General features: G+C 38.4%; 1 protein-coding gene and 1 long non-coding RNA gene across 2 annotated transcripts in view; both read right to left on the reverse strand.

Moving 5' to 3' along the window:
* Positions 1–9,003, reverse strand: part of LOC136244914 (uncharacterized) — a 33,800-nt gene extending 24,797 nt beyond the window's left edge. Inside the window, exon 1 of the long non-coding RNA XR_010695648.1 lies at positions 8,809–9,003. This is a non-coding gene — a long non-coding RNA (uncharacterized lncRNA). The remainder of the gene's footprint in view (positions 1–8,808) is intronic.
* A 1,935-nt stretch (positions 9,004–10,938) lies between these two features.
* Positions 10,939–15,201, reverse strand: LOC136244912 (zinc finger BED domain-containing protein 4-like). The gene is given in 7 exon segments (XM_066036442.1): positions 10,939–11,109; positions 11,213–11,282; positions 11,383–11,713; positions 12,429–13,956; positions 14,008–14,237; positions 14,693–14,972; positions 15,013–15,201. Coding segments are annotated over 2 exon segments (1,491 nt in total). The 5' UTR covers positions 14,158–14,237; positions 14,693–14,972; positions 15,013–15,201; the 3' UTR covers positions 10,939–11,109; positions 11,213–11,282; positions 11,383–11,713; positions 12,429–12,615.
* Positions 15,202–15,916: the final 715 nt, after the last annotated feature.

The raw sequence follows: 15,916 nt of genomic DNA on the forward strand, positions 1-15,916 counted from the left end.
GGTGGACTAGTTGTCACCCTCAAAATCACTCTGTGTGTGAATGACTCTGATGGTGAACACTAGGACCACAATCATTAGTGAAGTAAAGTAGATATGAAGCCTGCCGTCATAAAGTGAGGTTTACAGTCTAAATACAAACAAAGGTACAAAGTCATAACTAAATAGAATTAGCTCATCAGACTTGGTGGAAACAATTGTATTTCAATCTAGACATGGCAGGTTGGTGACATTAGTATGTTTAAAGTAATCTCTTACATGGTATTTTTTTTGCAGAAGTCTATATCAGCAACACAATGTCTAAAAGACGACACAATAATTGAACCAATGCATGTATGATTTTGTGCATGCCTGAGAATTTTAGAAAGAAATATCATTTAAGATTAACATGCACTAATAGAGCAATCACTAATGGTATTTACTCGAGACACATTAAGATGGAAACTACGATCGTACTACACCACATTTTGGTGGGTAGGAAGCAACTAGCTGATTATTAATGCTTATTGTATGTAGCCAGCTATGTAGTTATTTTGTCATTCTTGTTAAGCTATGTATTGCTTGTTCCTACACAGGTGCTTGGCGATCTTCATATGGCATTCTGGTAGGATGTCAGAAACTATCAGACGCTTTAGTATGAGGCTACTATGAGCTACTAGCCACACTTTTAGAGATTGTATAAACCAATGTGTTTGTTTCAATAGCTACACAGACATCTTCAAGCTGAAATCCCCTCGGAAATCCCTGATGTGACCTCGTCCTAGAGCACCCATTATTTTTGGTGTCAATATATGTTTCATACACTTTGTTACCTACGTATCTTTATACACTAAATCTTTTCTTGCAGTTAGTGTAGTGGTACGTTAATGAACATGTGACTATCACGCATAACACTTGCATCCTGTGTAAACATCACATGTCTATCACATGAATGTACTTGTATGGTTGTATTCTGTCTGTATAAAAATGTGTGCTTTACAAGTCATGACCAGTTATCTAGGCTAGTCACGTTGAGTCCTATAAGGGCCCAATACTACAGTTAGCGTATGTACATAAGTAGTATAATCATAGGTAGGAGATAATTATACTATAACTGTGCACAAACTTACTTGGTGAGGTAGTTACGTTTCGGTACACGGTGAGGTAGTTACGTTTCGGTACACGGTGAGGTTATAGCACACATGCAGCTTGTTGTAAAATGGACAAATGCTTAATCAGGATTGAGACATATAAACACTACAATTAATTTTAGTACACTGACATAATTGCTTGTTTTCTACTCTACAACCCAACACAGATATCGCCATTACAAGAGATATTTATAAAAATTTCACCCGTCGCATAAATGATGGTGTAGAGGATTGTTGCAAGAAGTATGGACTTGATGTTCAAAGCACTATAGTTGAAGATACTACACTGTCTATGGTATGCCTAGCTCGAAAATTTGAGGGAGAGAAGTTTATGGTTTTGTTTGATGAATATGATAGATTTGCCAATGAACTAATGTTTCAAAATCTAGAAGCTTATGAAAAAACATATATAGATGCTGAATCATTCTCTTCAGCAATGATTTCCTGATTACATTCATGGTCAACTTCTTTGTTAAATTACCTGCCAGAAATAAAATGTGACTTAAAGATTCCTGATATTGCTGGTAGCACTGCAGACAGAAGAAAATCTAAACATTATGTAGAAAAAGTGTCAAAAGTTGTACCTAACTGGTCAAGGTTGAGAGAATATAACATCTCACCTCCTGTATTATTCATGAACGAAGCAAACTACCTTAGTTGTTTGTTGTTGCAGGATGAAAAAGGTAGCAGTGTTCTCATTGATTTTTTTGCTTGGATCGTTGCAAACTCTAAGCAAAGGAATTGACATCATGAAATAATGGGAAAGCCAATGTGTGGACTGAGTAATTACAAGCTAAAGAGTATATTTTGATACAGCAGAGCCTTCACAGAAGTAGATGAGGTGGGATCCAACTTAGAATTGAGCTGTGTTGCCTAATTGTACCCATCTGCAGCTACTGTGCAGCCCAGTTGACAGGCAACCAGAAAATTAGAGCTGCTGAAGGAGAGAGAACCGCCCAGAAGATTCCAAAGACAGGGGCGTGTTGATGTCAAGTACTGTTAGCCTTCTCAACTCTCCAATGGATTACTGAGAGGTCTGACATCTGTAATGCCATGAATTACAATCGTCAATGTGGTCCTACTACAAACATTACAACACCTCCAAATTTTAGTGGGGTGCACTCTGAATGGTGCCATAAGCTTCATGTTTGCAGTATACATGGGGTCTATCTATCAGACATTGAGCTAACTTGTACGTCTGGAGTAGTGGAGAAGTAAAAGGGGAAGCAAGGAATATCTGTTATAGCAGGTTGCGGAATTACAATTCAAGATCAACTTAACCTAATTGATGTTGATATAAACATCCCACCATTTTTGGAAGATCGTACTAAACTTCCTACTGAAGAAGTACTTGAAGGTCGCAAATAACCCAATTTAATTTTTCAATATACATGAAGGGCATTCTACCTATCACGTTATCCAGGATAGCCAATCAAATGGTGACTGTGTGTAGTGTGCTTGTTAATTTTCAGTTCCTCTTATGGATGATCAAGACATCACCAAAGTCAAAAAGTGTTTTCAATCTATGTATTCTAAAGATAATGAATATGATGCTGACTGCAATGTGTCTAGTGATGAAGACAACGAATAATAATATTGTTATTGACACCCAATGTATCTAAAATAGACTGCATTATTTGCTGTCAAGTTATTCTCAAGTACTTGCAATTCTCTGCTGATCCATATGTAGTCAATTTGCAGTTTGTACGAAGTAATGCTTTAAATTAACACATTTTACATGTAAATGTATCACCAATTAATACAGCTATTGTGTATCAGACAAAATTACAGTACACCATTAACATATGTTATTCAGTTCTTAAGTTGTGAGTTTTCATTCCTAGCAGGTGAACAGACAAACAATGGCTGGGACTGGGACAAAGCGGTTATCAATGGCAGATCCAGGATGGAGCATTAGGGACAAATTCCCTCCTCCCCCCCTCCCACTCTGTAAAAGAGCTATAGCTACTTCTTTTGATAGAAATACTATTCACCTTATAACTCACACTATATAACTCATGAAAACTACATATTGCCACATTTATTGCAAACTCACTGGAACCAAAATTAAACAGCTGTCAAGCTGTCACCCGGCACCTTTGTATGCACAAAGCACCTCTAAAAATAATTATCACTCTGCTGGTGTTGAGACTTTCATAGCCTTTAAAACAGATTTTAAGACTTCACAACCATCTGCAAAGGCCATAATGACAAAAATCAACCTACTAAGGAATGATCATTGCTACTTAAAATTACAACTATTAAACAAGAGAATCTGCTCTCCCCAACCATCTACAACTTAGCCTGTTTGTGTCCCTCCCCTTGCTCCGCCCCTGGTTATCACTACCAATTTTGGAAGCAGGTTATTGGTCCAAAATGCAGGATCAAACTGGACAGCAATTCCTTTTGTGGTGTACACAACAGAGCTACACTACTTCGTTTAGTGATGGCCAGCAGACCCTGCACCGTAAAAGAGACATGGCTACTTCTAACCGTAAAATATTCTCCGCTTATTTCTCCACAATGAGACTATAAGTCACTCTTTAATGCAACCTGCTCCAGCAATACATTGCAGTAGTTGTATGGACATTTTATATCATTAGCACTTGAATTATCACCACTGGCTGGGTTAACTACAGCACTAGACGAGATGCCATAAGTATTAATGTTAGCAGTTGAACAGATGCTTTTTCTAAATTGTGTAACTCAAGAATGTGTTATCACAAGATGACAACACAAAGCTTCAATGACACTGGAAGAATAAAACTGTTACCCAAGGAAACTTGGAACGTATATGCGTATTACTTCTTGCAACGTTGCAGAGTGAAGAAGCGTAGAGCGTGGTATGGCTTCTTACATGTTAACTAGCCACAAACATGTGTAGTTCACTCCCATTATGATGGTAGTTTACTGTTATCATTCCTAATATGGACTATAGAACAATATTCTTTGGTCAATTAAAGAAGCCATATGATGCTTTATGCTTTTTGAATTTTGCCTTCTGTGTTGCAAGTAGAGGTGTACCGATATAAGAAAACTAAACCGATCCGATACCGATACGATATGGATTAATCATTTTCAAACCGATATAACTAAGTGTAGCTATTTATGTTTGAAGAACCACATATGCCATGTTTAACTTTATTTTAGCTACTGAAGAAACTACTGAAGACAGTCTTAAGATTATTGGCTATGCTTGGTTACCCATGGTGGTGTGGCCTCTATTGACAGCTCAGACTATAAGGCACCCACAAAGATTTTAATACATGCCCCTGCCAAGATTAGTCCAGATTAGTCCGGATTACTCCGCATTTTAATGGCTTGTAGAGATGGCTGGTTGTTTTATGCTGTGCTCTTGGTTCATCTTTTTGCTGTTTTCCCAGGCTCATCACTATGAGTGTTTGTTGTATGATTGGTAAGCTTTGTGACAACAAAACAGTAATTATCCACGCACTTAGATGACTTCGCGTAACGTACTGCTTTTAGACAAGGAAGATAACTACTGTTTCCCGCCCTTGTTAGCTAAATAGTAGGGTTTATAATATGGCTTGATCATTGGACAGTGTCCTTAAGATAGTTCAGTTGTATATCGGTGTATTGTATCGGTTTTTAGCAGCAATATCGGCTCCCACCGATATAGTAGAAATGTCTATATCGGCCACCGATACGATACGTATCGGTATATCGGTACACCTCTAGTTGCAAGAAGTAATAAATCCCCTGTATAGCTACGTGCCAGTTCATAAGGGAAGTGTATAAACAGTGGAATGGAATTTTTTAAAGTTCAATATGATTTTCACATTCAAGTAAGTACAACTCTTCCCGTTAAGTAAGCAAGTAAATAGGATTCTCCTTAAAGTCAGCTCTTTTAGCATACTTCACCTCACCGTAGACAAAGTTTACCAATGTAATGTACGTAAAGTCAGTTATGAACATACACAATGGCAGTGTAATGGGAATACCAAGAAGACTCCTGACTTAACCCTTGTTCCCCCAAACGGTAAAAAACTAGCTAGCTAGCTGATTACATGCATGCATTAATTGTAAAAGTACATTCACTGTATAATGAAGTATCAAGAGTTAATAATAAGAGACTTATTATTAACTCTTGGAAGTATTCATTTATTTAGTTAGGTACTGTACAAATACAGAAGGCAGAGTCTGTACGAGGTGTTTACCACTATGCTAACCTATAGGAGCCTAAGCGAAATCTCTGGGTAAAGTGAAATGAAACTATCTTGTAAGCGTTTACAATGGCCTTTTCCACAATTGTCACAAAACAAAATTTAAGCCAAAGTTCATTGTGGCAGTGCCACATTGCATACTGAACTGAACTTTCATTAAGACAGTTAGTTTTAGACAAGTAATAAAGTATTGAGTTATAAGTCATACAAGTGTTGTGGTGAGGAAAAGTATGTTAAATGAGATGACTTCAGTGGGGAATTCTATATTTATTTGCTTACTCAAGGGGAGTAGTACTTATTTGGATGTAAAAAAATGATATTAAACTTTAAAAATAAAAAAAATCCATTCCACCATTCCCATTCCAGTAGTCCATTCCACTGATTATACACTCCTGTTCATAAGCTAGACTAGAATGAGAATTAATATAAATACACTAAGTGTGTAGTAATAACAGAATGGAAATTTCAAATAAAGTTGTTTGTTGCCCCCTGCATACTAAGATGATGAGACACGAGCACTACCAATAAACTAATTAGACAAATGTGTTAATCAATGGGGTTACAAGGAATGTGTTTAGTCTTGTTTTGTTTACTCCCAAATAAGGCACTGAGTTGCCTGTTCCTAACGACTGCTCTGTGAAAGCAGTTCTTACATACAACAGCACCAATATAGAAAACATACATAAGCAACAATACAACAACACAAACACATTAAGGCTTGGAGAACGAGGTCTTTTACAGGAGGATCACTAGTGACAAAAACAATTTCAGTAGTATTGAAACTTTGATTTGTGAGTGATTGTTTGTTGATCAGAGTCCAGTCAGCTATCCATTTCATACTGCACCAACACATGGTTACATACTTACACGATATTCTCCTTACACATACTATTCAGTTGTACTATGAGTGTTATAAGGATACATGTAGGTAGTCTTGCATGATCAGACTGCTTTTCTTGGCATGGTGTATATCGATTAGAATTATAAGTGCCTGCTGAAAAAGGATCTGGTCCAGAATCATATGTCAACCCACTTTCACACCATGAGCTAGAGCTCAAGGTGTTTAATCTACTTCCATCATAAAACTATGCTCCCTTTTAATTTTCAAGCCACATACGTACTGGAAATGCCACGAACAATTGTTGGTAACGGTGATGAGTGGTAGCGGTAATGAGTGTTAGCAGTGATGAGAAACACTGAGGTTGTTTTTCTAACACTGAAAAGGACACAGATTGATTCCTTGCTCACAATCAGCTCGCTCTTAGCCTTTTCGTTTTCACTAGGAATTGATCCATGTTCTTTTCAATTATAGAAAAGCAGCCTCACACACATGTATAGTATAGCCATTTAACACACATGTATAGTATAGCCATGTAACTACCAACAGGCGTTCATGGCATTTCCAGTGTGTACATGGCTTGAAAGTTAAAAAAAAGTATACGCTTTGTGACAAAAGTTAATTAACAAGCTGATGTTATGTTACTTCTAAAAACCAGGCGGCCATGCAGTTAATACCCCATTCGAACTACATAGGCAATTAATTAGAGGTGTACCGATATACCGATACATATCGTATCGGTGGCCGATATAGACATTTCTACTATATCGGTGGGAGCCGATATTGCTACTAAAAACCGATACGATACACCGATACACAACTGAACTATCTTGAGGACACTGTCCAATGATCAAGCCATATTATAAACCCTACTATTTAGCTAACAAGGGTGGGAAACAGTAGTTATCTTCCTTGTCTAAAAGCAATAAGTTACGCAAAGCCATCTAAGTGCATGGATAATTACTTTGTTGTCACAAAGCTTATCAATCATACAACAAACACTCATAGTGATGAGCCTGGGGAAACAGCAAAAAGATGAACTAAGAGTACAGCATAAAACAACCAGCCATCTCTACAAGCCATTAAAATGCGGAGTAATCCGGACTAATCTTGGCAGGGGCATGTATTAAAATATTTTTGGGTGCCTTATAGTCTGAGCTGTCAATAGAGGCCACACCACCATGGATAACCAAGCATAGCCAATAATCTTAAGACTGTCTTCAATAGTTTCTTCAGTAGCTAAAATAAAGTTAAACATGGCATATGTGGTTCTTCAAACATAAATAGCTACACTTAGTTATATCGGTATATCGTATCGGTTTGAAAATGATTAATCCATATCATATCGGATCGGTTTAGTTTTCTTATATCGGTACACCTCTACAATTAATCAACATGTTTTATTCATGTTATTGCTATTTAATATTAATTCAGCTAGATAATTGGATTTATAAACACTGTAACTTGGCGTATTTCATAATTGTGTAATTCTGTAAATACATTGCTATATGCTGCTAACCAAGTGTAACTATAACAAACCACTTTAAACAGCAAATTATGCACAGAAGTATCTTCTCATTTGTTTATAGTGTGTCTATCGTGTAAATTGTTTAGAGAAAGCCTTGAGGCTGCCCTTCATTTTTGTTTGCGTAAATACAGGTAACGCCCCACCTTAAGGATACACTATCTCTAGTAGGGCTGAGCGATACTACCGTTTTAGCGATATTTTGAAAGTATCGATATTTCGTTATTAACTATCGTGATACCATGCCTGTACATTACTGTCATTAAAAATCCATTTGTTATGCAGTACTAGGCTAAGAATCCTTGGAAATGATAAAGTCCACCCATCTGGTTTCCCCTGCAGAGAGGTGTGAACACCATAACAACCTCAAAGCATGTGTTACAATAACTGTTACTGTAAACAAGGATGATAGTGGCTAGTTTGCTATCACATATAAGCTGAGCAATATGCTATGTAGCACCAGCTATGATTGACTTATTTGTAAGTATCGTGAACTATTCAGTATCGTGAATAGTGGCTTTAGTATCGACCGTGATACTAAAATGGCAGTATCGCTCAGCCCTAATCTCTAGTAGCCTAAGAGGCCTTCAATGCTGTTTTGAAGTTATAGAATATCTATAAAACTGAAAAGGAAGACCGTTTACGAAGAGTCACCATACCCGTATTTAAGACCACCGAGAAGAAACCACTGGAGAGCAAAGTTTATGTGTGTGTGGAAGTAATTCTTACATCCTGGCTGCTGTTTACCATTAAACAATTTTGCTCACATGGGCAAACATAGGTAGGTACACACACACGTACGAAAAACAATTTCAGTAAACCAAGCGCGCGCCCATAGCCAGGGTGTGAAAACAAGTTGACATATTGATTCTGGACCAGACCCCTTTTTCTAGCAGGCACTTGTAATTCGATAAGGGCCGTGCTGAGAAAAAGCGGTCTGGCCAACACGTAGTCTCGCGAAGCCATGTATTACTGTGTTAGTGGTAAAAAACAAACAAACAAAAAAAACTGTTAGTGGTCTGGCGGCACGAGACTGCGTACCCGTAGAAACTGTTCTGACCAATTTAGGTATACTAACCCAGGGTGTCGCTCGAACACCTGCAAAATAGAAAGCATAACAATTAAAGGTCATACCAGTGCAACTGTGAAACAGACTTCACGCAAAATCTACGGTCGGTGACCTCGCCTTTCACCTCTTACGGTACACTTCGATCGCCTTTCACCTCTTACGGTACAATTCGATCTTGTCCCTCTTGGGGAATTGCTCTTTTCACAACTGTTCATGACATTACGTCACTTAACCACAAGCGCCTGTAAATCGTGCATAAGCACCTGGTATCACGTGAGGCCTAGTGGCGGGATTGCTACTACACCACATGGGGAATACGCACTTCAATCACCCATGGCTGTACAAATGATGCTGGCAGCAAACAAGAGTTACTTGAAGATGGTGATGGAGAGAAGGAAAATGACCCATCAATGGTAGGGAATTATTTGTCATGATTTTATCTTGGTGATGGGGGTGTAAAGGATATTTAATGCTTCCCTCACCCAAGGTAAACTTCCACTTGATTGGAAAAGTGCTTTTATTACACCTATTTTTAAGAGGGGCTCCCGTACAGATCCCTCCAACTACCGTCCCATTTCATTGACATGCATTTGTTGAACATATATTGTCTTCATCGATAACTAATCATCTAAACACTTTTAATATTATTTGTAAGGAACAGCATGGCTTCCGAAAACACCGTTCCTGTGAAACTCAACTTTTGGAGGCTGTAAATGATCTTACATCTAATCTTAATGCTAATATTCAAACAGATCTCCTTTTGCTAGATTTCTCAAAGGCATTTGATACAGTATCTCATAAATGTTTACTATCCAAATTATCCCACTATGGTATCAATGGTCAAATACTTAGTTGGATTAAAGATTTTCTGCTTGACAGGAAACAGCAAGTCATTCTTGGAAATGTGCACAGCTCATCTTGCAGTGTGCTATCTGGTGTTCCTCAAGGCTCTGTCCTGGGTCCTCTCCTGTTCATAATATACATTAATGACCTACCTATCTCTATATCCTCCAAGATTCATTTGTATGCTGATGATGTAATAATTTAGAGCTATCCTTTCAAGTGAAGATGCCTCAATATTGCAAGAAGACTTAAATAAACTAGTCAGCTGGGCTGCAACCTGGCTTATGTCTCTCAACCTTAACAAATGTGAACACCTAGTTATAACTAGCAAAAAACAACCCTTATCAACTACGTACAATATCAGGGACTACCTCATTCGCGAAGTTACCTCAGCAAAATATTTAGGAGTTACAATAAGTCAAAATATCTCTTGGTCTAAACATATTGACATTATAACTTGTAAAGCAAATTCCATTCTAGCTTTTTTACAAAGAAACCTTAGTCAGTGTTCACTTCGTGTCAAATCCTTAGCTTATTTTACATGTTAGACCGGTGTTGGAGTACTCCTCTGTTCTTTGGTCACCATTTACACAATCTAACATAGACAAGATTGAAAAGGTACAACGTAAGGCTGCTAGATTTGTCTTTAATGATTATTATAGATATTCTAGTGTAACTAACATGCTCAACTGCTTAAAATGGGAATCCCTTGAACACAAAAGAACTAAGTCTACCATTATCATGTTCTACAAATCCATCAACAATATTGTTTCAGCTGACTTTTCCAATTATCTTCATAGAAGCTTTACCAGGACAAGAGGTCATCAAATGAGATTTGATTATTCCTGCTAAAAGAAACACCTATTGTCACTCCTTACCCACAGCTATTTGAAGCTACTTCTAGTACTGGTTACTGAAGCCTTTCATGCACTACAATTCCGTACCAACCGCTTTGAAATACATGGAATAACGGAGATAAGAACTGACGCAGAAGTGCTCAGGTAATATGTTGTGGTTTGAAGACTCCAGTAAAAGCCACAAATCTTAATGTCACTGACCACCACATCCCTTGTTGCGTAACCATTGTGTGTAAATGAATAGCAGCTGCTAGACAGGCTAGATGATCCTCTTGCTCGATCCTCGATTTAAATACAGCCATCCTTACTGTGCAAATAAATAACCATACAAAGCAAAAAGTTACGACAAACTAATCAAATCTCTTTTGTATGATTCGTGGCAGTGCCCATAGAAATGGGTGAATTATTTGCAAAATCTATTGCCACTTGGATCAAACAGTGAATTATATTCATAGCTGAATGCAGCTGATCCTCTGTGTACTATATCATCCGACATAAATTTAATATAACAGCAAGGTGTTTAAAACATGGATATATATTATTAGCTATTATATTTGATAACATGGGAAATAAGCAGAATCAACGACATCACTGCAACAATCATCGGCATAACATGGGAAATAAGCAGAGTCAACGACATCACTGCAACAATCATCGGCATGTCTTCTACAAAAAGAAGAATAGGTAGATTAGCATTGTTGTGTAACATTACCATTACCAATAGTATTTTACAGGGCACATACACAGACTCCGGTACATAGTGACCAACCTGTGAAGAGAAGTACTCCAGTTCAGCCAGCAGTTCAACAATCAAATCCCCCAGCGCTGACACCAGCTAACTACGTTGAAGACACAGCACAATGTCGAATAATCAACCTACACTTACTAAATAAACACATTAAAGACATAGCACAACATATTGCAACATGCTCAACTTGCCTGGAAATGGCACAGTCAAAGGAAGATTCTGTTACAATTGTAGGGGAAACACACCACAAAGGCTTGGCTTCAATGTTAGGCTGTCAGTTTGGTTGTGGAAAAGAACTTGCATTTGCCACATCAACAAAATCTACTGGTTTTACAGGCAAAAAATACTGGACTAACAATTTAACCGCAGTATGGGGACAAATGGCTGTAGGTGGTGGCTTTAATACATTGGAAGAGACCATGTGTATCCTTGGTATCACAGTAATGACCAAACGATCCTTCATCCACACTGAACGTGCAATTGGAAAGTGGTGGTGGTCCTTGTTAGAGGAGTCAATGGCATCTGCAGGGAGAGAGGAAAAACAAATAGCAATCACAAAAGGGCAATATCATGACAATATACCTGCTATAACTGTCATAGTTGACGGGGGGTGGTGCAAACGGTCTCATAGGCACTCGTACAATGCATTATCAGGTGTTGGTGTTATTTTTGGGAAAGAGACCAGCTCTTCATAGGGGTCAGAAATAAATTTTGCTCTGTTTGTGCCAAGGGAACTGACAAGGAACACAACTATTTTAAAAATTGGGAAGGTGCATGGAATGTGACATTATAGTTGAGGGCTTGGAACAGCATGGTCTTAGATACACTAATTTCATAGGAGATGGGGACAGTGCTGTCTTTTCCACATTGAAGAGAGAAGTTAAAAAATATGGATTTGCTATCACTAAAGAGGAGTGTGCAAACCATGCAGTGAAATGCTTCCGATCTGCAATGGAAAACTTAGTGAAGGACAAGCCACAATATAAGGGCAGAAACAAGCTAACTGAGGCCCAACAAAAGCGATTAGCTTCAGCAGTTCGATGCGCAATTGCTATGCGTAGTAAACAGGTAGCAAACAATGAAATGGATCGAAAGGAAGCAGCAAAACAACCACAGGAAGACATTTTAAATGCAGCACTGCACTGCTTTGGTATCCATCATAAATGCAAGGCAGACTATTGCAAAACAGTACATGCAATGCAGGCTTCAACAAGCACATCACAACCATCACACTTACCAGCAGAAGGTAGCAGAGTAGTGGTGATAATGAACTCACATGGCGAGAAGAGAGGAGGAAACGGATCACAGCATCTAGTGTTACTGTACTTAGCTGTTGACTTTCTATTGATGGGGAATGAGAGTTATCATACATGGAGTTGAAAAGTGATTTCCTCTTCTTCTTAGGTGGAGGCTCAGAATTTTCATCAGCTTGCAGGACAGCTACAGTTGATGCAGCAGCTTTCTAACACTGCTTTAAGCAAATCCAAAGATCTTTCTCTTTCAGCATCATCAGAACACCACCTAAGCTTGAAACGGGGGTCTAGGATACAAGCTACAATGTATGTTTCATTTTCCTCATAATATGGCATACGCCTATGTAATGATTGTTTAAGTCCACGAACTAATTCAGAGTGGTATTTGGACACCATGTTTTCAATGTGATGATATAACCCTCGAATACATGGTAAAACATAGCCCGCAGATAGAACACAGCCAACCTGAACAAATTCTGTTGCCTCTTCAAAAGGAGTTAGAATTTCCACTATATCTTGAAGCAGGTTTTTTTCATGAGTAGTTAACTTGGGAGCATTTTCAAGCTGTGACAACACCGAATCTGAAACAGCAAGCACTGATCGTATGATTTTAAGCTGAGAATTCCATCTAGTTGTATTATCAGCTTGTAGCCTAGTTTCATCCTTAAGGACATCAGCTGCTACTGTTGACCTGCACACAAATGATACCAAACTAGAGCACCTTTTGATGACTGTGTTGATCTGACCTGCCTTTGTCATACCATCCTTTACCACTAGCTGCAACACATGTGCAAAACAGGCATGATGTTCAAATAAGACTTGGCTCTCATCAAGGGAAACATTATCACACCTCTCAGCCTCTGACTTGCCTTCAGCCTCACTATCATCGCTGGCTGTATGATCTTCAACATCTTCATAACCTGGTAGAGTCAGAAACGCCTTCTTTACATTGGATGCACTGTCAGTGATTATGTGCTTCACTTTTTCCCTCACACCAAAATCAGAAATGATTTCATCATACCACATCATAATGTTATCACCAATATGTTTTCAACTGACTCAATTGCATGCAAGCATAACTGACTCAAGGTTCCAATCATCTGAAATATAGTGCCCAGTAATGCCCAAGTAAGATCGCATTTGTCGATTTGACCAGAGATCAATTGTTAGGTTGATGGTATCAGTCTTCTTCAGCTTGTCTAGTACACTACTTTTTAACTTATCATATTTCTTCTTCAACAAAACTGTGGACAATTGCTTATGGCTTGGTACCTGGTACTGAGAATCTAAGATCCTTAACAGTGATTTGAATCGCTTGCTCTCTACTACAGACAGAGGAATGAGGTCATCTGCAATGAAATCTACTACTGCATCAGTTACTAAAATCTGCTTAGGATGTTGTGAGCTGTATTTTCTTTGGGGCCGCAGTAAATGTGTCAATGTTTGCTGTGAATTTGACTGTGATTCATCTTCATCCTGTTGTTCTTTCAAGAGAGTTGCGTGTACTCGTCTCTATTAAGAAGGGATTTTAAACTGGGCAAGTACAATAAACAGCAATCTTACCATATGCTTCCACCAATTTGTAGTAGTCCTAACAGATCCAGTGATTTCCTTGGTGCAATACTTGCACTTAGTCTTAAAATTCTCTGCTGGCAAGACTTTAGGTACTTCATAGTGCTTGAGCACAGTTGGAACTTTCTTCTTAGCTGACATAGCTGCCTGCTTCTTAATAAAATTAACTCCAACAGCAGTCCCACTATTTCCAAGATCATCAGAGAAATGATGGGAGAAGGCTGGATGGAAAACCTTTTAAACACTGTTTCAAAGCAAACTTCAAGCAAAAGCTGACCGTGTCAAAATCCCATAATATACAACTTATTCACTTGCATGGTTTGTATACATGTAAATGTACTTCAAAGTACTTCAAGAACTTATAAGTACTTCTAAATACATTAAGTACCTTATAAGTTATGAGTTAACGTTCTTGTGGCCCAAGGCCCCAAGTGAGCATACAAACTACACAATCATATTCAAAGTTAAGAGGTAATGTTTCCGCTCAAAGTGAAGATAGTTATCAAAGTTATGAGTTAACATTCCTGTGGCCCAAGTGTGTCAACTTACCTGCTCTATCCCACCTAGTTCTGCTTGTGCTATGTCAATATGGGCAATAATTTGTAGAGACAGATTTATTATATTACACATAGTCATTAACTGCATAAACATGTTTGAATTAGTCTATAGTGCCTACCTATGTTCAATGAGCAAGACTAAAAAATTCTGAAGAGGGGGGGGCACTCCCCCCCCCCTGAGCCCACACCTTCATTTCTTAATTGTCTCCATAAATCCCTATCTTGAGCTTGCTGGTACCATCATAAACCATCATCAGTTCAAAAGTTTAAGGTACTGTCTAACTTCATTTTGCCAACATAGTTTTAACCATGAGCCAGTTGTGTCCTTGGGAGCCATCCAAACAGAGGGTTGGTATACAATTATCAGGCATGTGCACCACATGCCCCAGCCACCTAAGTCTACTTACACTTAACAGAATACTAACAGACTCCTGCATACCAAAAAGTTCGGTCAATTGAGTAGTAGTTATGCTCTCTGCCCATTGTACAGCCCGTCCAATACCCATAATGCATCTAACATAGTGATGATGAAAGGTCTCCAGCTTCTTCACAAGCACCTGAGTGGGAGTCCAGGTCTCTGCACTGTACAAAAGGATACCCAGCACTACAGATTGACACAGGCAAAGTCTCTTACAGCTATTGCCACCCAGTGACTGCAGTGTGCACCACTCAGGCACTTGAGACTTGTGCAGGAAAATCCTCCTAAGTTAAGCTACACCATCATCCAAAGTTGTACCTTTCAACATTACATGGATTCCAACATAATGGGCTGTATCCTGGAGCTGTAACAACAACATCACAGTAACGTATTGGTCTATTCATACAACCACACCACACATGCACAATTGAAACACACATGTGTACACACCTGTTGTAGTATAGAGGTGCATTGATATGGCTTTAGCTGATATTCTAATAACCAATATGATACAGAAAGCTGTAGTACAGTGTATAGACCGTTTCTAACCATTTGTTTTCAAATTTCAGTGACAAATTGATAATATGGGACTCAACTGTGAATGTAAACATGTGATACAAGGATATTATTAAAGCACACGAACCACAAAATTATGATTTAACCACTTCTACAAATAAAATGACTGGCTATACAATAAACTATAATACCACAAATGGAATCCTATTTATATACATGGTTGTATCAAGAGTATATACGAACGAACAGGCTGGTGGCGCGCTAATTGGAGTCATTCGCTCAATCTATGTCGAAAAGGAATTATCCTGAGCATGACACACCACCTAAAGACCAGAAGCACAAGCGTGACAAAAAAGGAGGAGAGGAAGATTCAACCTCAGCACATTGTCCGGTATGTTGTAAAGTTATT

Source organism: Dysidea avara, chromosome 14 (assembly GCF_963678975.1).
Source record: "Dysidea avara chromosome 14, odDysAvar1.4, whole genome shotgun sequence".
Taxonomy (NCBI): Eukaryota; Metazoa; Porifera; class Demospongiae; order Dictyoceratida; family Dysideidae; genus Dysidea; species Dysidea avara.